General features: G+C 37.7%; 1 protein-coding gene across 1 annotated transcript in view; it reads left to right on the forward strand.

Moving 5' to 3' along the window:
* SLC9A3 (solute carrier family 9 member A3) overlaps nucleotides 1-24566 on the forward strand; it is a 115876-nt gene extending 91310 nt beyond the window's left edge. Inside the window, exons 5-18 of the mRNA XM_086472482.1 lie at nucleotides 4007-4167; nucleotides 6207-6285; nucleotides 7095-7272; nucleotides 8143-8363; nucleotides 10361-10563; nucleotides 11385-11474; nucleotides 13324-13394; nucleotides 15644-15773; nucleotides 18942-19057; nucleotides 19686-19815; nucleotides 20340-20516; nucleotides 21086-21161; nucleotides 22856-22969; nucleotides 24319-24566. Of these exons, the coding sequence (XP_086328608.1) occupies nucleotides 4007-4167; nucleotides 6207-6285; nucleotides 7095-7272; nucleotides 8143-8363; nucleotides 10361-10563; nucleotides 11385-11474; nucleotides 13324-13394; nucleotides 15644-15773; nucleotides 18942-19057; nucleotides 19686-19815; nucleotides 20340-20516; nucleotides 21086-21161; nucleotides 22856-22969; nucleotides 24319-24566 (1994 nt within the window). The remainder of the gene's footprint in view (nucleotides 1-4006; nucleotides 4168-6206; nucleotides 6286-7094; nucleotides 7273-8142; nucleotides 8364-10360; nucleotides 10564-11384; nucleotides 11475-13323; nucleotides 13395-15643; nucleotides 15774-18941; nucleotides 19058-19685; nucleotides 19816-20339; nucleotides 20517-21085; nucleotides 21162-22855; nucleotides 22970-24318) is intronic.
* The last annotated feature ends 216 nt before the right edge of the window (nucleotides 24567-24782 follow it).

Genomic DNA, 24782 nt, shown 5'->3' on the forward strand with positions numbered 1-24782 from the left:
TATTACAGAAGATAACGCAATAGGATTTTCCAGCCTCAAAACCCACTCCCATTGTCCAGCACAGGGAAACAGCAGAATTTGGGGCTGGGTTCTTTAAAACTGAGAGTAAGATTGGGATATCTGTTCCATGCATTTTAAAGGAAACCTGTGTTGTCCTTATTTGAAAATCCCAGTCTGGAAGAACTAGACCACAGACTCATTCATATGAGGCTCATCTTATGAAACTGCAAATGTTGATAATATAGACATCTATGATAGATTTATCTTACATTTTAGATTTTTACCTTTCTATAACTCACATTTTATATGTAAAAATTTTTCTTTAGAAGATACAAAGGTGACAGCTCAGGTGCATACACTATTGACTTTCATAGGTAGGTAAGATGTTTCATGTGCTTTCAGCCTGTAGGCACAATATATTGCATCCACAATTTCACATTTATAGAGAAATACAGGTTTTCAGGAATAAAAAAGATGACAAAGGGATATTGCTATTGCAACAGATTGGACAAGGATTTCTTTCTTTAAATAGCCAAGCTGCTTGGAAGAATTTAAAAAATATGACCAAAATTAGTTTATTAACATCCTCTTCTGGGAAATACAATGAATCATAATTACTTTTAAAAATATGTTGATAAAAATCATTAAAGAAAAAGCATTGACCTTTTTATGACATGTGAAATGGAAAAGTCAAGTGTTTTCCCCAAAATTTTAAGTGAAAAATTCGTTTATCTCTTGCTCTTCTGCCAATCCATAAACAATTCTCAACTAACTGTAAAAGCTGGATTCGATGGCTACATATTCTGCTTCATCACTACTCAAATCTTTCAGCGACAGTATATACTAGAATTCTGAGCTTATGGTTAAACAGGAGAAGCAGGTCAAAGCAAAAGCTCTACAAGCTAAAAATAGGGATGATAACAAAGGCAAACAGTAAACTGACATGCCTGGTGAATTTAAATGTTTAGAGTGAGTGTTAATTGGCATACTGTGGGGAACTGTCTTTACCACCAAGACATATTATAACCTACTAGAATTCTAATTTCAACTACGGAAAAGGCCAGAGAAGCCTGTCCCTGATTCAAACTATGTCATTCTCCAGAAAAGCTAAGTAGGACTTCAAAATATCTACATGACACACACTTCCTGATCCACTGAACACACTGTGTTGACCTCCAAGATGTCAGCAAGATCTGAGCACCACACTTTGTGAAAAGCCTTGTTGTTACTACTTGCTGAAGATAGGAGAATGTGGAGTTACTCAATTTCTAGAAGAGTTCGTAGCAGCCTCTGGTTGGAGTTTTATGGCATAGTTTTGTTTCTACCCCTCTTTTTCTACAATCAGACTGAATAATGCTAAAAGTAATATCATTAAAATGTAGGAATGTATATCCACCACAGTCTGAGATGAACTAAAATCAAATTACTTCCAACTTTACCATTGAATGGGCAGGTAGTATTGTCCATCAGTATGAGAGTGCACAATCCAAATTGAATTACATAGATTTCCTACATAGATAAACATAAAAGCAGCACTTTGTTTACATTCAGTATCTTTACAGGTATTATAATTTGCAGAAGAGAAAGAGAGAAGGTGCTAATAACAAAGAAATCCTTCTTTAGAAGTGAAATTAAAATATCAGCACCTTAACTATTAACTAACAGCCATACCAGTCTGCTTTCACAGAATGGGAAGAAGTATCCAATAAATCTGTCCAGCTGATTGCACCTGACTGTTCACTATCTGCTGGAGAACTAACACAAGCAGCACTTCTCTGTGGAATAATGGTGATTGTGACTAATGCTGAGAAACGATTTTCCTGCACAATCTAGGTCATAGTGACAACATACTGAGTATGTGTAGAAATCTTAAGCTGGGCCCAGCAAACTTACCTTGCTCAGATGTCACCACTGGCAGCTAGTCACTCCAGACTCTGGTGAGCTGGAGGAGACAATGGTCATATATTACTTGGAAATAACTTGCATTATTAGGCTAAATAAAAGTCTGATGTAGAGACCCTATGCCTCTTGACACTGCTTTGTAGGAATTATAGATGTGTCCTAACCTCTCAATAAATATTTACTCACTAGCTTTGCAGGTCGTCAAAGAATGTATCAATGATTGTAATTGGTAACATATAAAAAAGATAAGCAATCTCAGTGAGTCAATTTCTTTTAAAAGCTTATGTTCTATTGTACGCTAATATCTGATAGTTATTGTCATATAGTTTGTTCCTTCCTTAAGCATGGCACAGAAGGACAACATTTGATGAAACCATTACTTAGATTCAGGTTCAAGGTTGTTCTCAGAATTTTTGGCACAGGCTTCAGCTCACTGCTTCAACCTGTCTCTCATGCTGAAGTTAATAGACTCAGTCCTCATTCACAGCCCAATATGCCCAAGAGTGAACGAGACTACTTCTCACTTGAAAATAAAGTTGTTATATATCTGTGCCAACTACGAATTTCTGTTTTCAGGGCCTTACCAAGGTCCCTGTAAACTGCATGGAAAACACTGTAGATGCTCTGATTGGCAGCCAGCAGCTAAGAGAATATATACTCCTGCTGCTCCCCCAGATTGTTGGCCATTGGCGAGTACAACAGGATGTTGTCCGCTCTTCTCTCTGGCTGCCCATGTAAGTGTTCTTCTCTTGAGTAAATGTGCCCATGCAGTTTTGTATCAAAAATATTTAAGATCTAGTTTCTGTTTCAGCTACCTTCCAAGCACTAAGCATTCGAGTTTTGAAAAATTATCTTGTAAGAGTTCTTGCTGGAGGAGTGGCAGTGTTGTTCTGGAAGTACCTTGCAGGCAATATCGATCCTTTGGCTACTGATTGTCATTCTCTGATTCATGCTTCCAAATCCTTAATCAGATGGATTTCTCTCTCAGCTGTAGAAATCATGCCTGATACAACTGTCTATTAATTTCGAGCGTGGGCCTCTGCGCTGTGATCTAATGAATGAAGTCTTGATGTATTCCTTCTTTGCTCTTAATCATGTAATTTTGGGCTTCATCACCTCTTAATGAACCTTGCTTCCTCCTCCACCCATTAATGAACACAAAGAGAATTTTCCTGTTCTTTACCCTTTCGAAAATCTGTTCCCCAGCAAAAATGACTGGGATACCACTCTCAATTGCCTGAAGAGGGTTGTTTAGGAAACTGAGCAAAGTGATCTTTGTGGCCCTCCCTTTTCTGTTACTTTTTAAATGGTAGTCATGCTTGTCTCAGTCTCTTTGCATAAGTGAACCAAATAACATTAATAACTAAAAGAAGATTAAAAAAAAAATTAAATAAACCTGTTTACTTTGTCACCAGGGTTTTGTAGTTCCAAAACTTCTGAAATAATTGCCAAAGTTCCTAAGCGGCTACACCACAAACATGATGAGGTTTAGTCCTTCATCTATTTTTATGGTATACTTGCAGACAATTTAACAGTGGCCTCATGAATCATAATCCAGCTTAACTGCACCTATCAATGAATCTCTACTTGGATAAGGAGGTCACAAGTGGTGTTTAACTGCACTGAGTGCAGTAAGCCTTACTGTAGCAGTTCTTAGCGACCAAGAGTCAAATTTGGCCTGTGGCATGAAGTGTTTTGGAACGTTTACTTCAGGACTACTTGTATATTCCTCTTCCCATCTTGTCAGTTCTCTGTTATCCTGAGATAATCTACTCAAGTTAGACAAACCATGCCGCACACAAATACAAAGCCAGTTTAGATCTGGAAATACTTGTCTCAAGCACCTTGCCGTAAGAACAGGACTGTGCCACTCCCAGAATCAGCTGTGATCCACATGGGCCAATGCTGGGTCCAACAGACCTTGTAGGATACAAGGTGACACAATGCAGAGCTTGCTAAGCAGTTTCTGTGCCAAGCCTTCCAGTTGATTTCTTAGGATCCATATTTTCAAGGATTTTGCATTATCTGTGATATCACAGTCTGTCATTACTATAGATAATACAGAGCTGACTCTGCTTATACTTTGTTTGCTTGGTTTTTGAAGGCCACCTGAATACTGGACTGCTGGACTTCCTCCTGTTTGGCAGCTTAATCGCCGCTGTGGATCCTGTAGCTGTTCTGGCAGTGTTTGAAGAAGTCCATGTCAACGAAGTTCTATTCATCATTGTTTTTGGAGAATCACTTCTGAATGATGCTGTAACTGTGGTGGGTAAATTATATATCCCGAAGACACTCAAATGCTAGAGAGTTTCTTCTGAAGAGTCTTTTCCTTTTAAATGAAGTACTGTATCACCTGTGTGTATCCACTCATGGGCTAGTGTAGGATAGCTCATGGTGTTCTCTGTCTTGCTTACAAATGCAGTATTGCAAAGATTAAATGCTTGAGCATGAAAGCTATTTGGAGCCCGTAAGTCACATAAAAATATACAGTCCTGGGTTGGATAAGCATAAAAGCCTTAAAAATGAAGTTTCAGATGCATGTGTTTTATTTGCCTTTGCTGTTCAAGTCGAGCTTTCATGACTTACTGAAATTAGTGACAGGGATTTTAAGCCTTTCTTTGCTGCTGTTTTTTAATACACATGTTATTTTCTGCATACTTCTGTTATGCCTATAATTTATATGCATATCTCAGATACATAGACAGTGAGACAGAGAATACTCACCAAAGTGCTTATGCCCGTTTCCTCTCTTTTGCTTCAATCAGGTGTTTATCAAACAGATACATAACAAAGAGCCAGTTGGGGAAAAATTGTGGGACATTTTAGAAAGTTTCTGGTTTGGGTCGGGATTTTTTGGTAATGTGTTAATTTCTGGTCTGGAGTTTTCTTTTCGTTTAGAAAGAAAAGGAAAACTTCATAGACTTTAATAAGACTTAAAACAATCCCAGATTTCTACCGATGTTTTTTTATTTTGATTGAAACACCTTTTCACACAAAATTTTTCTTAGAATAGCTTTGTAGTACAGTGCTAGTGGGCAGGGACCAGGGAGCCCTATGACAGAAAAATGCTATGCAATATAGAGTTTCAATTCATTTCTTGGATTAACTCCTATTCCTGCTCCTGCATATCTCCAAAGGAGGGTAAGACGCATTCACCAGGCTCAGTGACTTAACCAAGGCAGCAAGGCACTGCAAGGTCACCGGCAGCAGCTTGACTGTTCACATGAGTTTGAAAAAGTCATTTAGAGCCTCCAGAGAAACCTAATTGCCTTTATATATCAGTCTCATTAGTACTTTTGGGGTATTACCAGGAACAAATACCAAAATAAACCCTTGAGGAACTCAGATATCAACATCACTGGCTTTCAGAAGGAAAGGAGTTTTTGTTACTGTGAAATGAACACAAACACTTGCTCTGCCACTAAAAAAAGTTTGATTGTTTGTTGAAGAAAATCCAGAAGAGAAGAGTAAACATGACCAATAGTCAGAAAGCACAGCCTACAAGAAAGGTCGAAACAACGGGAGTTCTTACCTTGAAAAAGGAAAGACTGGAGGACAGAAGAGAGTGGATGATGTAGCATTCTTTAAATGTAAATACATAAAAGACTGCTGTTACAGAACAAAGTAACCTGTATGCCATGACTGGGGTAAACATGATAAGAATTAACAAGCTTAGCTGCAACAAGGCGAGCTGAGAAAGCCATAGTAAAGTTCTCCACCGCTGGAGGAATTAAGAATAGATTAGACAGCCACGTGTCAAGAATGATGCTCATACAAACCTCCTTAGGCATGGGTATGGGTAAGATGAATTCTTTGCTTTCAGCACTATGACTGTTAGTCAATTATTCAAAAAGCTTTAGTACAATTATTATAGTTATTTCTCTTTTATGTTCAACTTATTTTATGTATGTTCAACCCAGTATCTTATTATTAGCAACTTATTATTATCAAGTATCTTATTTATCTTATACAGGCAACTAAATTAATCTGTCAAAACCCCTGGATTTTAGAGTGAGAGGTGTTTTAGAAAACACGCCTAGATTTAACAATGCTTCTTATAGATAGAAATCATATTGAAATAAGAAATGGAAAGTTGGGGGTTTTTTACAAAGTTTTTTCTTCTTCCTCCACTGCATCTTTTCGATTTTGAAAAATTTAAGAATCTGCAAAGTCTTCTACCTCCACACAGAATCTTCCTCAGTCATAGAGAATTTCAGAATTCATAATGTTGGGGCCCATAATGAGATTATTTTAATAGTCTTAATTCAGAGGCAAATACTAAGTTAGTCTACTTTTCTTTTCAGGTGCTGTACAATGTGTTTGAATCTTTTGTAACAATAGGTCAAGAGAACGTGACGGGGACTCAATGTGTCAAAGGCATAGGTGCGTAGAATTGAATTCCATATCACATCATTGCAGACTTTTAAACAAAATATTATTTTCATGCTATCAGTAACTCTTATTTTTCAGCCCCTTCCCTTGCCACTCGTATTCCCACACTCCTGTGGCACAGACAAATGTCTTAAGAAAATAAATTCGTGAATATTCCTGAATATTTAGGAAACTTAATCAGATTTGTTTTCTTCTGAGGAGACTCAACAGATGTGTAGTTCAGTTGTTAAGACCACCAGACTTGACAATATACGTATTTTCTTTGTATTTTATAACATGTCCTTAGTTTCAGCCTATGTTCTCCCTACGTTCCAGGAAAGCTGGGATTACATGTGGGCATTCTCACTTCTTAAAACTGACTGCCACCAAGTAACTTTCGCCAGTGACTATCAAGAAATGTTATTTACCTAAAAATTGAGTCACTGCTTCCTATTCCAGGCATTACATGATACTACATTATCTTATGAATCAGTGTTTTAACAGTGACTTTGGCATATTCTGTAACAGGCTTTTGGAAAAGCATTTGTTTACAGAATGTGGGAAAAATTGTTCAAAGAAACGTGGTGGGTTTTGAGTAAGCCTAAAATGGTGAGGCTTAACAGAAAGTAACCTTGTTTTTTGTACAGGACTTGGTGTTCACATACCAAATGCTCAAAAGCAATTCGTGTTGTCACATTTTAGAAATAATTTTTGACAGGTCCTCCAAAATCTCCTCTGATTTGTTGGCCATACAGTAGAAGAGAACTAGTTCAAACCATTAGATTTCTGCTGTTTAACCTGTGTTTGGTTTTGTCTTTCAGTGTCGTTCTTTGTGGTGAGCCTGGGTGGGACACTGGTTGGCATTTTCTTTGCCTTCCTGCTGTCATTGGTCAGTCGTTTCACCAAGCATGTGAGAATCATTGAACCTGGATTTGTGTTTATCATTTCCTACCTGTCCTACCTCACAGCAGAGATGCTTTCTCTTTCTGCTATCCTTGCGTAAGTCTCTCCTTATTACTGAGAAGGGAATATGGGTTTTAAAAGCATTAAAAAGAAAGACCTAAATTATATAGGTAGGCTATAGAATATGACACTCATGAAGCTTATGCTGAATATTAGTATCTTCACACTGCAGTAGATTATAGTTTGCAAATACTGTCATTCAGCCTTGAAAAGGAATACAAATTTTACAGCACCTACTGTGCAACGTGAGAACTTCCTTTGCAAAATACGGACTTGACTCTTCCCTCTTTGTGATTAATAATATTTCAATAACTAACAACTGTCCATTTTTATTGGCATCATCCCCTATACTTTGTAACTAAACCAATATTTTTCTAAGGCATTATGTGAATGTCCATTAATTGCTGCTCTCACTGTCTTGAATGGCCTGTCAAGGTTTGGCTATATCGTGCCTGTTTTGGCTTGAGTTCCTCTGTGGCCTTTCTGCTTTTAGTGTCCGTTGATTCCTGGCATACCTTTCTTCTCAGTTTTGCTTGTCATGTTTGTAGATGGTACAGTAAGTATATTCAAGATCTGAAAATCTTACTGCAAAGAGACCATTAGTTAAAGATTATATCTAATGTAATCGAGATTTAAAATTTTGCATGTAAAGCAGTGCGGTAATCTGAAGAGAATTAAGGTCTGTTATGATCTAATGAAATGCTGTCTTCAGACCTCTTGGGGACATCTCAGGATGAATGTTTGAAATATTCTTTTGACCTAGATTAGATGCCACAATGGCTCCTGAGTGTTTTTTATCATAGGAATTAATGGTGGGTTTTTATCACTATGTGGCAGACAGATGGAAATAATATTAAATGTTACAATAAAAAAATTCTGAATAATTGCTTCTTTTTTTTTTCCTAGGATAACTTTTTGTGGTATCTGCTGTCAGAAATATGTCAAGGCTAACATATCTGAACAATCTTCTACAACTGTCAGATATACCATGAAAATGATGGCCAGTGGAGCAGAAACTATTATCTTCATGTTCCTGGGAATTTCAGCTGTAAATCCAGATATCTGGACTTGGAATACAGCTTTTATTCTGTTGACTCTGGTCTTCATCTCAGTATATAGAGTTATTGGTAAGGGGATGATCTTCTCCTTGTCCTTGCATTGTATTGTTGATGCAATCACATATTGTTTCAAAAAAAAAGAAAAAAGAAAAAAAAGAAAAAAGAGAAAAAAAAGAAGAAAAAAAAAAGCACTTTGAGTTCTAGACTTGTTCCTTTTAAAATATTCCATTTATTTTAGTTGAATTTATGGTTGGTTTCAGGTTAGGAGGGTAGATCTCTCTGGTAAGCTTCATCACATGCTGAAAATGTAGTAGGATTTCGCTTCTGGTGACCTGTGAGGATATGACTAGCCCAGCGGCTAACATGAATCACCCGGTGGCTAACCTTTGTTGGCCCATCACGTGGTATTGGCAAAATCTCCCAGTGAAATGGACTTTGTTCTTTAACTTGTAGCCTAACAAAAGTTGTGAGACCTGTCAGCCATCTCTTTCCTTGAGTTCTTTCAATTTGGTAATAAAGAGATTGTCTTAAACTAATTTTATGGTTGACTTCAGATTTGAGGCACTCAGTGATGTAAGACCATACAGAATTACACTGCAGGTTCTCTGGCTTAAGAAATAATTCTCAGGGACTGGTGAAAAACTGAGTAAATAAGACTGTGGAAGCTAGGGATTACCCACTGTCAATTTACTGGGCTTATATAAGTTTGCAAACATTTCAAAATACCAATGACAATTTGCCCAACTATGTAGTTCTACTATTTATTCACTGTTCTGTGAAATAGCAAGGGGGCTAAAACCAAAAGACACAGAGTGACGTAATTCTAGAGAGTAACACATATGGTGATTTGGTGTATGTACTTAGAGCTGGGAATAAATTAAATGGGTTTATTTACCTGTTTGTCTTGAATTAAATTAAAGTAAAAGGTAATGCATCTATCCAGCTAGCAGTTTTCCTAGACTCTGTATTCTTGTTCTGTCTAGAGATTCCTCGGCTGAACGAAGGGCCTAGCCCCATCTCCCCCTAGCTAATTAGCCTGTTCATTTAGTCACCTCTCAGTAACCACTGATGTGCCTGAGGTGTTTAAACAAGTTTTCAGTTTCTTGGCTTTGTCATTTGTTGTATTCCTGGAATGAGTGGCTAACAATCCTGTAATAAGTGTGATCAATAATTAAATAGTCAATACTCAGCGATAACAATATGCATCCATTAAAGTAACTGAGTTTAGGCATTGATAAATTACTGAAGACCTGATGATATTGGGCCTTACATAATTGCAGCTGTCACACCCTTGGAGGAGTCAGATTGATGGCATGAATTAATTTTCAGGGCTCTCTCCACCAGAGGACTTGCTTACACTGATACACACAAGACACTCTTCCCTTCGCATAAGTTCAAAGTTCTTTAAAAAGAGAAATGATCTCTTTTACACAGATTAACAGTTCTGGCCTGCTGCAATGGGACACACATGCTGAGCCCCTCTCAGGAGTGGTGGAGCTCTTTTCCTTCTACATGGTGGGAGCTCTGGGAGGCTTTATGATTTCTAGAGCTTTAGGTCTCCTATAGCAGGCAGAATCTCACCTGTAGGCCTGAAGACAGCGTTTGCATAGCTACACAACCCTCCATAAGACAGGGACATACATGTCATTTTTAGTGATTTGTAGAGTACCACAATCACTCCCTAAATCAATCCGTTCCTCTTTCTGTTAAAAGATCCTGTGCCTATCACAGACTATGGTGCTAGAAATTTCATTCTTTCTCAGTTGTGAATTTCAAAGGTCAGCACGTAGCAGAATTTCACCTGCAGTGCCAATGCCAGAGGGCAGCGCTCTCAAAAGAGCTAGAGGCTTACAGAGGAAACTTCGTCTGATTCCTTTGGCTAAACAAAGGAGAAGGTACTGAGTGGGCCTGCCATCCTTGGCAGCATAGCAACACAGGGGCAGAAGAAGATGGCATAGAGAATTTGTTATGAAAGCGGACTGATGGTCCTGTTTCTGTTGCACACGTTTAGGATATTGACATTTCACAAGGGTATTTCTAGACATGCTGGCATTTGTTTTTTATAGGTGTGGTTTTACAGACATGGATTCTTAACCACTACAGAATGGTCCAATTGGAGATAATAGACCAGGTGGTGATGTCGTACGGTGGACTACGTGGAGCCGTTGCTTTTGCTCTGGTTGTACTTCTGGATGTGAACAAAGTGAGAGAGAAAAACCTGTTTGTCAGCACAACTATCATCGTTGTGTTTTTTACTGTTATTTTTCAGGTAATTCAGCTTCTTAAGCATGCTTCTTACAAGGACAAGGAGTCCCCCAAAAGTATCGAATGCTTAAAGCAGTTCTCAGCTGGAGGTTGCATATTGTTTCACTGAACTGAAACCATAATTGAATTGGTAATTTTAGTAACAAAGATCCTATTTTATGTTTTCATATGGCACCACAAGGGACAAAACACAATTTCTTCTGTGCTAAAAAATGTTCAGTCTTAACTGCTTGGTATTAATAGTGCTCAAGTTAATATCTGATTAAACATCCTTCACCTCATGTGAATAACTATAGGGAACAGTCCTTTTTATGGGCAAAACCAGTCGTTAAGCTAATCTGCCTGAGCCTAAGTCCTTGTTTTAAAATATAACAGTAAGCAGTGGGGCAAGAAAGTATTTAGTACCCAAACAAAACAGCACTTTCTGGATGAAAAAAACCTCCACCTTAACTTAAATGGAGATATGTCAGTATATACTTGCTTGGAATTTTTTCTCAAATTTATTATAGAAAGTTTAATTGTGGTCACAAACTCCTGATACGTGCAGAAAATGCCACATTCAATGGTATAGGAAACACTTTAACTCTTCTGCCACCATATTTTTCTTATAGAAGATGTATTTTTCCACTGGTTGGTGTCTTTTCAAAACTTTGTAGCAGGAACTGAGGGTACTGAATTATTTTGTCTTCTAAAGGGGACAGAGATCAACTGAAGTATGAGAACCACTATATGACATATAAAAAATGCGCTGTTTCTCTTTAACAATGACCAGATAGAGGAAAGTCTACAATAATTCCTAAGTATTTATCATGTTTCAATTCTTAGGGACTGACTATCAAGCCTTTGGTACAGTGGCTGAAAGTGAAGAAAACTGAACACAGAGAGCCCAAACTGAATGAGAAACTTCATGGCAGAGTAAGATATTTTTAAACAAAACTGTGCTATCTTTTGGATTTTCACAGAGTACCGTAAGAGAAAAAAAATATTAGAGGAATTTTTTTTTTTGGAAGGGAGGAGAGAATCAAATTTCAAGTGCAAAATCCTTCAAATGTTTCAGAAGTTATCTGTAGGCTGTAATTTGTCTTTGGGTTGAGTCCTGTGAGGGGATACTCAACTGAGGGTTCGAGTCTTTCACTTGAGAACTCAGTGGAGCTGACTACTGTGGAAACAGCACAGCTGGAATACACTTCTTTGTCTGCATCTAAAAGAGGAGGTTTGATTGAAGATCGCTAGGGCAAAGCATGTGGAAGTAAGTTTATTTTTCCTTCTTAAATATTTTTTATTTGTGGAAAAGATACAAAAGCAGGCTTTTTAGCTTGCATAGAAAGATAGCTACATAGAAAGGGAGTCTGCTGCTCAGTGCAGATGTTAATTATATACTGAAATTCCAGATTAATGGTAGTAGTTTTAGTTCAGTGTACCTGCATGTCTTCAACATTTTAAAAGATTTTGAAATATGATATTTTCCAACTCACTTTCACACATTATAAAGTTTTTATTCAGTAAAAGAAAACATAAATTTTCAGTACAAATATAGGTTAAAGGACAGAAGACTATAAGACACCTTTCATGGCCTTCTTTAATCCATAAACTTTTCAGATTTACACTTCTATCCTGCATTGAGTATTTTAACACATTCTTCTATGAGCTTCTAATCTTATCTGTTGGAGGTTACCTGAAGTGAATGAGTAACTTAGAGACAGACAGGATTTGTTTCTGAGGAATTCTTTTACAGTCTACTGAATAAATACAGTATGCTTTTGTTACCCAGCAATCCGAATTTCCATTTCTGCTCAAATATTTTACTATTTGAAAATCAGGATTCTTCCTCCACATGAAGGAATACAGAAATATGCTCTGTACCCTTACAAGTCAATAGAGCAGTAATGTTAATCTGACACTTTCTAATGTTGTACGTACTGATTCACCACTTCCTAGAATGTTCTAGCAGATGTGATCTCAGGAGGCACGGTGCTCCTAGGACTGTATAAATCGCAACATTCAGAGAGAGAGAGCACTGTCTTCCTACAGAGAGGATAAGAGGGAGACAACTTAATCATAATATCATTTTCTCCACTTCTATGTCAGATGTCTCCTGAGGCAGTAGTTAATACTGTATTCAGGAATAATCCGTATCACCCATGTTGTTCTAAACCTCACGTGCTGTATATTCTGCACTGAACAGTCCCATGTTCAGGGTGAAATGTTAACAACGATATACAGAAAAATACCAAATTCTGCCTGCAGCAAATCAGGAGTTATAACCCTCGGAATTTCTATCAGCCATCTAATATACCCAGTATGGGATTTTGCCCTAGATATCAAAAGAATGCTGCCTACTTTTACTTTGAGGGAAGTATGGATTCTAGAAACATCTAAAAAGAAACACTAGGGAAATTTTTCAACTGATTTAAACACTGATACTCATAGTGGCTGATGTATGCCATAGGGCAGACATGGAGATGGTAAAAAGTCAATAAAGAGTCTTAAAATTGAATGTTAAAATGAGAGCTGAAGTACTCTTTGCTGAGACCCTTGCAATTCAAGAATAGTTAGTGAATTTGTAAAGAACTGGTTAGAAAGCTCAGGCCTGTTGAAGAAAAGAATATAGTCATTATTTCTGTAAATGGGGAAAAAAAAATCTGCTTAGCAGCAATAAAAATATTCTGCGTAGTCATCTGGTCTAACCTGACATAAACTGAGCTATTTTTGAATTATGCCTTTTATTTCTATAAAGATACTAATTCTACTTTCACTTTCCTAGGCCTTTGATCACATTCTTTCTGCTATAGAAGACATTTCTGGACAAATAGGACACAATTATCTGAGAGACAAGTGAGTAGTAACTGACTTGGAATGTTGAAATGCTGCTAGGAAATCTTGTCTGTAAATTATGACTTATTAAGCCTGTGAGTTTAGGGACAGCAAGGATGTCAAATGTGGTTTAAAAGGTCATATACTGAAAATACTGGATATATAGCAAATGTGAAAATAGTTTATTTTTGTCTCCTACAACTGGAATCTTTTCTTTTTCTTCCACAGTTCGGATTAGGCCTTTGCAAACACCTCAGTTCACATCCAGGGTTCAGTTTCTCTCAAGATTTGAGAACTGGCCATTTGCACAAGATTTAACCTAAAATGTTAATGTTGGTCCTTCTCTGTAATACTCACACATGAGTGTGTGTGTGGAGACATTAAAAAAAATCAACTATGACTGTGCTATTTGTTTATCCTGTTTCTACAAAGGATGTGATCAACATCCCAAAGTGATGGCAGAGGGTGCTTTGAAATTACTCGGATAGTTTAAGCCTATTAGTTTGAAACCAGTAGTGAAAATTATGCATCATTTCCATCCCCCTCTGTTTATAGTTGATTCATCTTGAGAGAAGCAAAATCAGCTGATTAGCTGAAAGCTACAGACGCCATTTTCTTTAAAGTACATGTAAAGAGTTACCATTGTGATGGGCAGAATTCCATAATCTAGATGGATGTGAAAAAAAGGACATTAACTCTGGACATCTTTAAGATGTTATTTAAGGTTAGGCAGTTCTCTCCCTGGAGTTACGTCACTTCATAAGTGCAGACAGTCACAGTTCTGAGCTGCTAATGTCATGCTGACTCAACGTCAGTTCCACTCCAGAAGCCATTTGTGATGTTAGCTTCCTGGAGAGCACTCCCCTAACCCCTGCTGCCAAGCTGAGTATATGAGCTCAGGGTTAGCCTTACACAACATCTAGGCTGGAACTAGGTTGTATCTGAGCTTAAGCAGAACTGTGCACGTGTCTGTACCCAGTTATAGGGACAGTCTCTTTCCTCTAGCTCGTTGTTCGTTGATGCAGTGAAGAATTTTCATGAGGCATCCCGAATAGAACATCCTCTTTCTTTTGGTCTAAACTTTTAGTTTACTTTTTGGGAAGGAATTTCAGCAGGCTATAATACCAGGGAACACATCCCCAGTTTTTAAATACTGTCTTGAAGATGGAGCTAAATATCTTTAAAGCGGCAGAGTACAGTTGGACTTCTTAGATGGCAGAAAGTAATCTCCCTGAGTAACAAGAGAAGGAGTAGCTTAATGTAGATTCATGGTTGAGTGCATGGTTTGATGACTAACGTATTTTGAATAAGACCACTTAAATTCTGCTTCTTTTGGACTGTATGAATTTAAAAGTGCTGCTTCCTCAACAATTGGCAGCCCCTAGTATCCTCACTAATGTGCTCAGGTATGGCAGCCTGATTTAGACACGGCTTGTCAGATGATCTGGCTAGAGAAAAGGAATAGTTATCAATTCTGTGAATAATGTTTAACAACAAAAAGATTTTATTCTTTTATTCTACAATAAAAAATTGTAAACTCAAAATAGCCATTGGGCAAGGTGGATAGAATCGCTTTGAGTAGTAGTCTCCAAAGTTGCCTCATGCCCTTTAGAGAAAATCTTGAGGAAGGTAGGTGAAACTAAAGCAGCCTTTATCTTCTGGAGCCTAAATATGACATGGCAGAGACCCTATTATCAGACAAGCTGGGAAGTGTAGATCACGGAACACACACACATCACTTCTATCCCCCAGAGTACATTGATTGCATGAATAAAGACCTCTGCAAGTGCTTTTGGAAGGGCACTCTTGTTGTGAACTGATTTTCTAGGCTGGCTGTCCTATAATACAGCTGGGGAAAAGCAGATTCCATTCCAAAGGAGGAAAGGAAATTAAACTTTTAGAATGAAGCTATTAAATATAACTGCATAATCAGAAGTGTGAAAATAAGGTAATGTGATCTCCCAGAATATAAAATGTCCTAGTGACTCTGAAATTGAGTCCTGTAATGATAGCACTCTTCTTGTTGTAGTAGTGTTTGGTAAGTGAACTTATTAAATGCTTTGCAACAGGTGCGTAACTCCGTAGCAGGCTTTTCCTTACCTTTCTTTAAATGCTAATTGAAAAGCTTCGAAACCCGAATCCCTCACATTGCTATCTTCACCATTTTTTAAAATGGGCTTGGCTCAAAAAAATGTCATTTATGCTAAACTAAATATGCCGTGAAACTAAAATTGCTTGTTGCCATTAACACAGTTTGTTTAAATTATCAGGTGGACCAATTTTGATAGGAAATTCCTCAGTAAAGTACTGATGAGAAGGTCTGCTCAAAAATCAAGAGACCAGATCCTTAATGTTTTCCATGAACTCAACTTGAAGGATGCAATTAGCTATGTGGCTGAGGTACTTATCAACACTTGTTGACATATTATAGCATCGTTTGTTTTTTTGGTTGGTTTTGTTTGGTTGGTTTTTTAATTTATAATATAACCTAAAGTTGATGTATTGCAGGAGATGTCTAAAAGAAAACTATTTTCATTTCTGCTCTGCTTTTTTTCTAAATGTGTTTTGAGTCTCACTGTCACCTGTTTGAGTGGCTGTAGTTCTCGGTATAATGCCTGATCCCCAACTGCGTATATTGTACCTACATCAGTGTACTTTTCTGTTGCATTTTACTGAACAACTTTGTTTCTATATTCATTGCATGAAAAAATACTGTAATTCCAAAGGGATCAGGCAAACTACTGTCTTTCTAAATGTGTCAACAGAGTCTTGCTCCTGCAAAACAGAGTGATGTGATGACAAATCTGATTTAAAGAAGCTCACTTCCAAATGGTGTGGATATATGACCAAAGTAGTGGACTGCTGTAATTTCATTCTGCCAGATCACAGTAATACAAAAAAATTGGGATTGGTAACTTTAATTCAATGGAACCATAACACCCAGTGTTCAAAAATTAGGATTAAAGTGATTTGCTACAGATATCAAATGCAATCACAGAATCGTAAATTAGAGAAATTTAAGACTTGCAACAGGAGAAATTTTTAAAGTTACAGAATGGCAGAAAGTCACTGGCCTTCTGCAGGAGTACCATTCCCAGACTGGAGAAGTGTTGGCCCATTGTGTAAGAATTCCTGATCTTCTTCAGTATGAAACTGGCTACCTTAGTTCAAATCACCACAAACGTGCAGTATTCATATAGCGTAGTGGACAGTTTTAAATGGAATATTTTAAACAGTCATCTTTGAAGTGATTATCTATGCCTGTAATATCCAGGTCAACTGTTTTCACAGCTAGGTAACATACCGGTTAATTTCTTTGATTAAAATAAACACGATTACTGATACCACCACTACTACTAATCTCTTTTATTGAAAATGAGCTACAGTGAGGCAGACTTCTTCCTGTCAAACACTGAATTTCAAAGTTCAAACTCAGAAAATAAGAAGAAAGAGAGAAATTATGTTAGTGTGAAAAATGAGGAGTGGTTCACAAGAGAAGCAAATACTTACTTTTAAGATTTTGTAAATTACCCATTCAGTATCCAGACCATTTGAGCTCAAGAACTAATTTTCTTTCTCATCTGGGTCACACCTCAGAGGAAGAAAGTCAGATAATGACTTTGACTTTGATGTTGATGAGCATGAGCCTCATGTTCAGATTCACTGCCAAATCTGTTCAGCAGATTCATTCTCTCTAACAGATGCAAAGGGTTCTACAGATCACTAAGTTATGCAGATTTAACCCCAGAATCTTTACCCAATGATGTCTTGAATCCCATATAGTAATGTCAGATTAAGTTAGATTATTTTTTTTTTTTTAGGAGAGTTATTTTTTTCATTATACCTTAGTACAGTTCATAACACAAGGAGAATGGCTTTTGCTACCTTGGTCCAAATACTATTTGTGTATATTGTGTCTTGCAGACAAATTCTATTGGCAAATGTCTACTGATCCAATAATAATAGATAAAGAAATTAAAAGTTCTCCAGGTTCTACAAAAGATTTGCAACATGGTTCCTTCCAGTGGAAATTAGTTATATTGATATGTCTGATTAGTCATGAGTTGTGAATCCTAAAGTCTGAAACTGAAGCCATTTCTTCCAGGAGGAGTAAAGATCTGCCTCTCCCAGCTACTCACTCTCTTCTCACTTGCAAGAAACTGAGGAGTTCAAAAACTATTTTGTAATCTTTTCTTTTTTTCAGCTCTGCTGTTATGCTGCATCTGTACAGTAAACAAAAGCTTGAGAGAGTTCACTCTGAACCTAAATAAATTCCTTACACTTGAGAGGGGAGAGCCTAAGCCAGGCAAAATGAAAATAATCCAGAGCAAGTGAATAGTAGTCACTTAAAATACTTACAGTTCATAACTTCTTCTGCCTAAAATTCCTCCACTGATGATATGGTATGCTGTATGTGTGAAACATCAAACTTGAAAAGAAAGTCAGATACACTTAAGAAAATGGATGGCGTGATGCTGACCCAGAATTTACTGGGTTTTTCTCTTAAGTTTTCTGCCTACAGAGGCCGGAGTGTACTTCTTAATGCTACTGATCTGATCCAACATATACTACTGTAACATGTATGTGGGCTACCACAGTAAAAGGAAACATTTGTTTGATCTGTTCTATTTTCATAATGTTTTTTTTCAAATTCACAATCTGTTTGATCTGTTCTATATTCATAAGTAAAAATGTAAAGAGGACACAATACAGTTAAAGTCGGAGAAATGTAGAAAAAAATATCTTTCAATATTCTGCAAGGGAGATGGTTTTTCTTGGTGTGTTCTTTATTACAGTTTAAAATGTAGATCCCTGCTATGTGATTCCTCTGTGCTGTGATTCAAAACCATAGATGGGTTTAGCCTGTGTAACCATGATGTCACTCAACAGCTTTCATCTAAACAAGAGATTACACAAGCATCAGGGAAAACAGTGAAGAATAAATCTCACCTTTTCCAGCAATTAATTTCTGTTGCACTAGTTTTAGAACTGAAAGCAAATCTCCTCTCTTCAGTATCTCATGTCTTCATGCCATAAATGTCTTTCAAATAGCCTTGTACACTTCTACCGCCATTTGCTAGACTTCTAACATCTGCTGCTTCTAGTTTGGTGGAGAACAGAAAACGGCTGTGTCTTTGAGAACACTGCTGTTAGTGTGGTGATGTGTTCTGTCACACAAATCCTCATAGATATCCCTACGTACTTGGTTTGCAATGTGGTACAAAGTAAAAGGTCCATTGCTAAAGCGTCTGTGAAGAGAAAAGAGTTAGTCTGCAAAAGTGCAAGAATACAGTTTGCAAACAGATTGAGGCCTAAGAAATCACTCACCTCCTCAAAATCAATTTACAAGACTGCAGTAGTTTTTCTCCTAGCTTTGTTCATTGGAATAGTGTCGCTCAATATAAAGAAACCTTAAAACCAAAAAATATTTGTTACCTAAATACAATTCCTCCCCTGCTTCTTGTGTCATTTGCATACAGCAGCCTCACAAATTATCTGCATTTTCTGATACATGTTTTGCCCTGCATTTTTACAGCTGTGGTATGTCTTGTTTCTTTCTGTGGCCAGGGAGAACGTAGAGGTTCCTTGGCATTTATACGTTCTCCAAGTACAGACAACATGGTAAATGTGGATTTCAGCACCCCACGCCCGAGTACTGTGGAAAGCTCTGTCTCTTATCTACTGTAAGTAATGTGGACTGATTGAGGGTGGGGTGGTTTATATTCTATGTGAGAACATGGAAACAGTGTTATAAATTTTGAAAAACGCAAATTAGAGGGGCTTCCTTTACTACTTTTTGGAACTTCAGTTAATCCTTTCTCCCATGTAAAATGGGTATAGATACAGTTGTATTGCTGCATTTTACACACAAACAAATTTTTGCAGTAAAGGCTGGTAAGATGAAGCAGATATCCACATTAGGGCTGTTCCATGTGTCTTTTGTTCACTAACTGCTATAGACATGGATAGATGTCATTTCTGTGCCTGCTCCAGAAGAAGTCGGGAGAGAGGCAAGATAAAAAAAAATCCTTCTTCCTTAACTCTTTCATGACTCTTTCACCAAACAGACAGTGTGTCATGTAAACTGAGAAATTAATGCTACACCCACCTGAAAGACAAAAAACAGTAATCTTTTCCCATGAGGGAATTTTTTCAATGAGGTATTTACTCACTCATTTTCACAATTTTGGCCTTCCCTTTTTTTTAAAAAACTTCATTTCTCCTTCTCGTTCCCCATTTTCCTGTTTTTTCTCCCTCTTCAGCAATTACTGATTTTTAAAACTGCTGTTTGTATATTGTATTCCTCTTCAGGAGAGAAAAAGCTGGACCAGTTTGCCTTGACATGCAAGCTTTAGAGCAGAGGAGGAAAAGCATCCGGGACACAGAAGATACAGTTGCTCATCACACCCTGCAACAGTACCTGTACAAACCCCGGCAGGAGGTGAGAGCAGAAGGCTAGCATGGGACTGTTTTCCCATCTAAAACTAGGAGACATTAGGAACCAAAAATTGGGAGTGAAACTCAAAAGGAAAAACCCATCTGCAAAATCTGCACCCTTGAGGAAGATAGGCTCTTTGTCTATCTTCTGCCTCATTTGTGAGCATGCCTCTTTAACAGAACCAGTGCCTTTGATTTCATTGGGGCCAGTGGAATGCAGAACTGGGTCCAGTATAGGTTCTGAAGCAGGATTAAGTGGAGTGTATCAACTGAAGTGATTCAGACACTTATAGGTAGAGGCTTACTTTGAATGGCAGCCATGTACTTAAAATTCCTGGACTTATACCTGTTTCATGGCAAAGAAAGAGAAAGAAAAATAGGGGTTTCATTAATGCCTTCAGACTAGTCTTTCGTTCATTCTTTTGTATGGAGTTGTTGACATTTGCCTGACACTCATTGAATGCATTGATTCAGGGCTCCAGCTGTATTTCTAAGTAAATGAATATTGTCTTCCCTTCCTGGCCACAGCACAAACACCTGTACAGTCGACATGAGATCATGCACAGTGAAGATGACAAACAAGACAAGGAGATATTCCATAGGACAATGAGGAAGCGCTTAGAATCTTTCAAGAGTACCAAACTAGGAATAAACCATTCCAAGAAGCTCAATAAAATCCACAAGCGAGACCGGGGCCAAAAAAGGGTAAAATACTTTCACAGGGACCCAGATGTAGCCACCTCTTATACAGACTAAGGGGTGGGGAGGTCAGGGAGGACTCTGAAGAGTCCTACATCCTGCATCTTTCTCTGTCCTATAGAACTTCATGAACTTGAGGCCTTAAGCAAGAAAAGATTAAACTATGAGATAACTCAAGGGGCATCTTCTTACATGCTGCTTTTCTCTATGCTTTGGGACCCTTCTTCTGGGTGAGAGATTTCTGATCACTTGAAAAACAACAGACCTTGAGCCATGCTACAGCACTGTGGGGAGATGTTGCAGGGTAGGTGTAGCAGGGTAACACTATAGCAAAGGGCATTCCACAAAATTTGCATGCAACTAAGAGGGAACATACAGCATACGCAGACCTAAAGTTCCTTTCTTTTCCTGTAGTGAGTACGAGTGCAGGGGGGACACTAATGACATCCATCTTGAGCCTCAAGCAAAGATTACAACAGATTTCAGGGTTATGCTGCGGAAGTCATGATTTCAAAGGATGTCGCTGCCCTTGCTATCTGATGATGGTTTTGGTAACTCTGTTTGTTTTCTTTCAGCGAAACAGCAGCGTAATACCAAATGGAAAAATACCTTCAGAAAATCCAGTACAGGACTTTACTTTGAAAGAAAAAGGTAAAAAGTCTCTTAGACCAGTTTCATTAACTGCATTTTACCAGCTACGTTGTCAGTAAAGCATCACTGAAAAATTTCCCGATATGCAACAGTGAAGCTGGTTTTAGAAAGGGACTTCTCTTCATAATTCAGAACTTGGAGTGGGGGTCTGCTCCATACTTAAGTGCAGTGTCTTGATGACATATAAATTCTTCTCCTAGGCAGCTGGATGACAAACCAAATTTTAATTGGCCTTTTCACTCACATTTGTAAAATACCACATTTAAATTTTGAAATCAAAACAATGCAGTGGCTACAACATAGATGAACTTTCAGCTTCCTTTTGGATAAGCTGCACAGAGCAACTTTTGCTACCATTTTTCTTTTTCATCACGTGTCTGCCGAGGACACCATGCCATATGAAATTCAGTAGCTGAGATCACATTCTGATCTGAGTTAAGGTCCATTTGTTCAGAAGGTTCTGAATCCAAGTTGACACTAAGCAAGCACATCAGAACTCCAGGAGAGTGTAGCTTCGAAAGGAACACACAGTTCAGGGCTAGTTGCAGCACTGATTCACCCTTCATGCACAAATCTAACACACCTTGAAAATGTAACAGCCTTGAAAGTGTAATCTGAACCTGACTGGCCTTGGGAGCATCCCTAGTTGGTTTTGCATGTAAAGTCCAAAGTTCTTTAATCTCATGTTTGAGCCATCTTTTGGCATTGATGTCAGTCGTGGCAAGACATGATGGACACTACTATGTTTGTTATGTAGTTATAAACGAATATGTGTCACCTAAAAATCAAAACATGGTTCAAAAGCCACTGAACTAACTCTTATTTGTGTTCTTTCCTCTGTTTATGCATGCAACCCCTTGATCTCAAAGAGAATTTAAGTAAAGTATAGAGGGATTCATCTTTTCTCAATAGCTCCAAGCAAAGATATTTTTCTTTATGTATGTTCTCTGAATCGTTTCCTGAGCATTATTTTTCTTTGACTGACAGGGGCAATACAGGCTGGCTGAGTAAGTGTAATATTCTAGAACCTTTTTGCATGGGAAGACCTTTCTGAATACTTGTAAGGGGGTCATTCAATACTGTCTTGTTAAAGAACACTGTGTATAGAGGTCATCCTCTAGTTAAAAGAAAAAGCTTCGTTGGAAGACAGTTTAACAAGTGTTTTAGCAGCTGTTGTAAAACTGATTGTACTGCAGTAGAAGTGGCAATGACCTCACCAGGTCTGAAGACAGTCAGGATACTAATGCTGACCTCTGTCGGCTGATGAAAATGCGATTGGTCACTGTAACAGGGTGACATTTGTCAACGTGTGAGCACTTAGGACACAAAACACAGCAGGAGCAGTGGTGCCATATCATACGTTGGTTTGTCTCAGTCCCAGGAAAGCAGACCATTCTGTTCACCGAAAGCTCAGCCAGAGCGTGAAATCTCTGTCTGTCATAGCACCAGATCGTCACGCAAGCCGGAGATCTGTGCTGAGTTTCCGGGGCTAATTGGTACCTAAGCTGCAAACTCTATATAGGTTCACATTTGCATTTCATTGCTACAGCTGTTGATTAGATTTTGCACTTTCTAGTGCCTTGTTAAAGATGTATCTTTGATAACTGTGCCAGCATCCAAACAGCATGAAATAGCATTTTCTGTCAGAACTGATACAAATCTCTAATCAAATGGGACTTTCCTTTTTTTTCCAGATTTGGAGTTTTCTGAATCAGAAGAAAATAATGATTACGAGACTTTGCATCTAGGCAAAGGAGTTGATTTCCTGGCTAATGTGACGAAGCAAAATTTCGCAGATGCTCCTACTGGTAAAAACATCAATTACCTACGGAGATTTTTTTTATCTCAAATGCTTAAAAAAATACTAGAAACGCTCTTAATTTAGCCTGCTTTTTTGTTTTTGTTTTTGTTCTATTAGAAAATATATTTGCTTAGTATTAATGTTAACAGATAAGAAGTTTTGGACATCTGGAGGTATGGAGAGCATCAAATTTGCTACTGATAGAAGTTGTGAGCATGACTGCCTAAAGCAGACTTAAAAGCACTAATTATTCCTGGCAACAGAGCATGTTATTTTAGAATTGTCCTACCTTACAAGACCAGTCAATACTAGTCCCTTGGAACTGTTTTCTACGTGCATTTGAAGCACTTTGTCGTGATAAATGTCATACTTTTTCTTTCAGGCAGGATTTCTCCTCTTAAATTCACAGCTCCCTCAGATCCTTACACGTTCATAGAAGTCACTGAAAAGGGCAGATTTGCAGCATTCCTGGAGCATTCACTGGACTTGATTTCTAGCCCTGAAAGTCTCCAAAATATTAGATTGAAAGTATATCACTATATCTAACAGAAATTACATGATATGATTTACAAGTCTTAAAATTTAGTATTTCTCTTCAGGACTTCTGTGTTCGAATTTTCAGCATGCCACTGTATGCTTCGTATCTAACATGGTCCAGACAGTGAAGAAAAACACTTGTGTCTGTACTCTTTTGGCAGACGTGATGATACAGCCTTTTCACTGTTCCATGCCAAATTCTATGTTTGAGAACATATAAAGACATCCAGAAATCAATCCAGAAATCAATCCAGAAATAAGTGGATGGCAAGATGCAGACCTAGACTAGTTTTTAAAATTTCTTTTTCTGTTCAAACACTACAAACTTGACATCTATATTAAAAGGCTCCTGTAAATTAGTTTTGACTGTTCTGTGGCCTGCTTTAGCTCCCTCACACCACACACATCTCATTCCTTTACAGAGTTGTCCAGTTTATGCTTTTGCATTTTTTCCCCCCATCTTTTGGTTTTTTTATGAGTTTGATTTGAATTTTCTGCAGTTATTTTATATTGTGCTTTATTTTGCTTAAAATACTTTTTCTTCAGTAGAAGATTTCTTCTTCTATTGATTTTATTTTTTTGTCTCCAGATATCCCAAACAAACTTTGTATCGGATATAATATCCAATTTTCCTCTTTAATAGAAATCGATAATGACTAGCAACAACCAAAGCAGAAAGAGCAACCTATCTGCGTATAGTGGTCTGTGTATTGGCCTATATTTTTCCATTATAGCCATTCTCCTTTTATAAAGCATCTTGGTGTATTAACAAGAAATTATTTTGATTAATTGTATCTGTCACTCGTGAACTTTTCTTAGGAATTGATAACCCAGTGTTTTCAGCCGATGATGATCAAAGCATCTACATGAAGTTCTCACCATGGTTATATAATGAAGATACTGTGGTACCATCACAAAGGGCCCGAGTGCAGATCCCATATTCTCCAACCAACTTCAGACGACTTACTCCATTCCGACTCAGCAATAAATCAATAGATTCCTTCCTGCTAGCAGACGGCCCAGAGGACCGACCCAGATCTTTTCTTCCAGAATCAACACATATGTAATATTTTAAAAGATATTATCACCTTTATTTTCACTCAGCCTTTCTATCAACCCTGACTACTGACAAGTAAACTGACTTTTGTGATTTTTCTTCTCCCAGAGCATCTCTTCCCTTCCTGATTTTTCTGTACAACTAAATATCTTCTATTTTCCTCCAGCTTGAATAACAAAACATCTTTCTATTTTCCTTCTGCAGAAGAGCTGTCCGATTATTTGGA

The sequence above is a fragment of the Leptosomus discolor genome, chromosome 13, assembly GCF_034619465.1.
Source record: "Leptosomus discolor isolate bLepDis1 chromosome 13, bLepDis1.hap2, whole genome shotgun sequence".
NCBI classification, from domain to species: domain Eukaryota; kingdom Metazoa; phylum Chordata; class Aves; order Leptosomiformes; family Leptosomidae; genus Leptosomus; species Leptosomus discolor.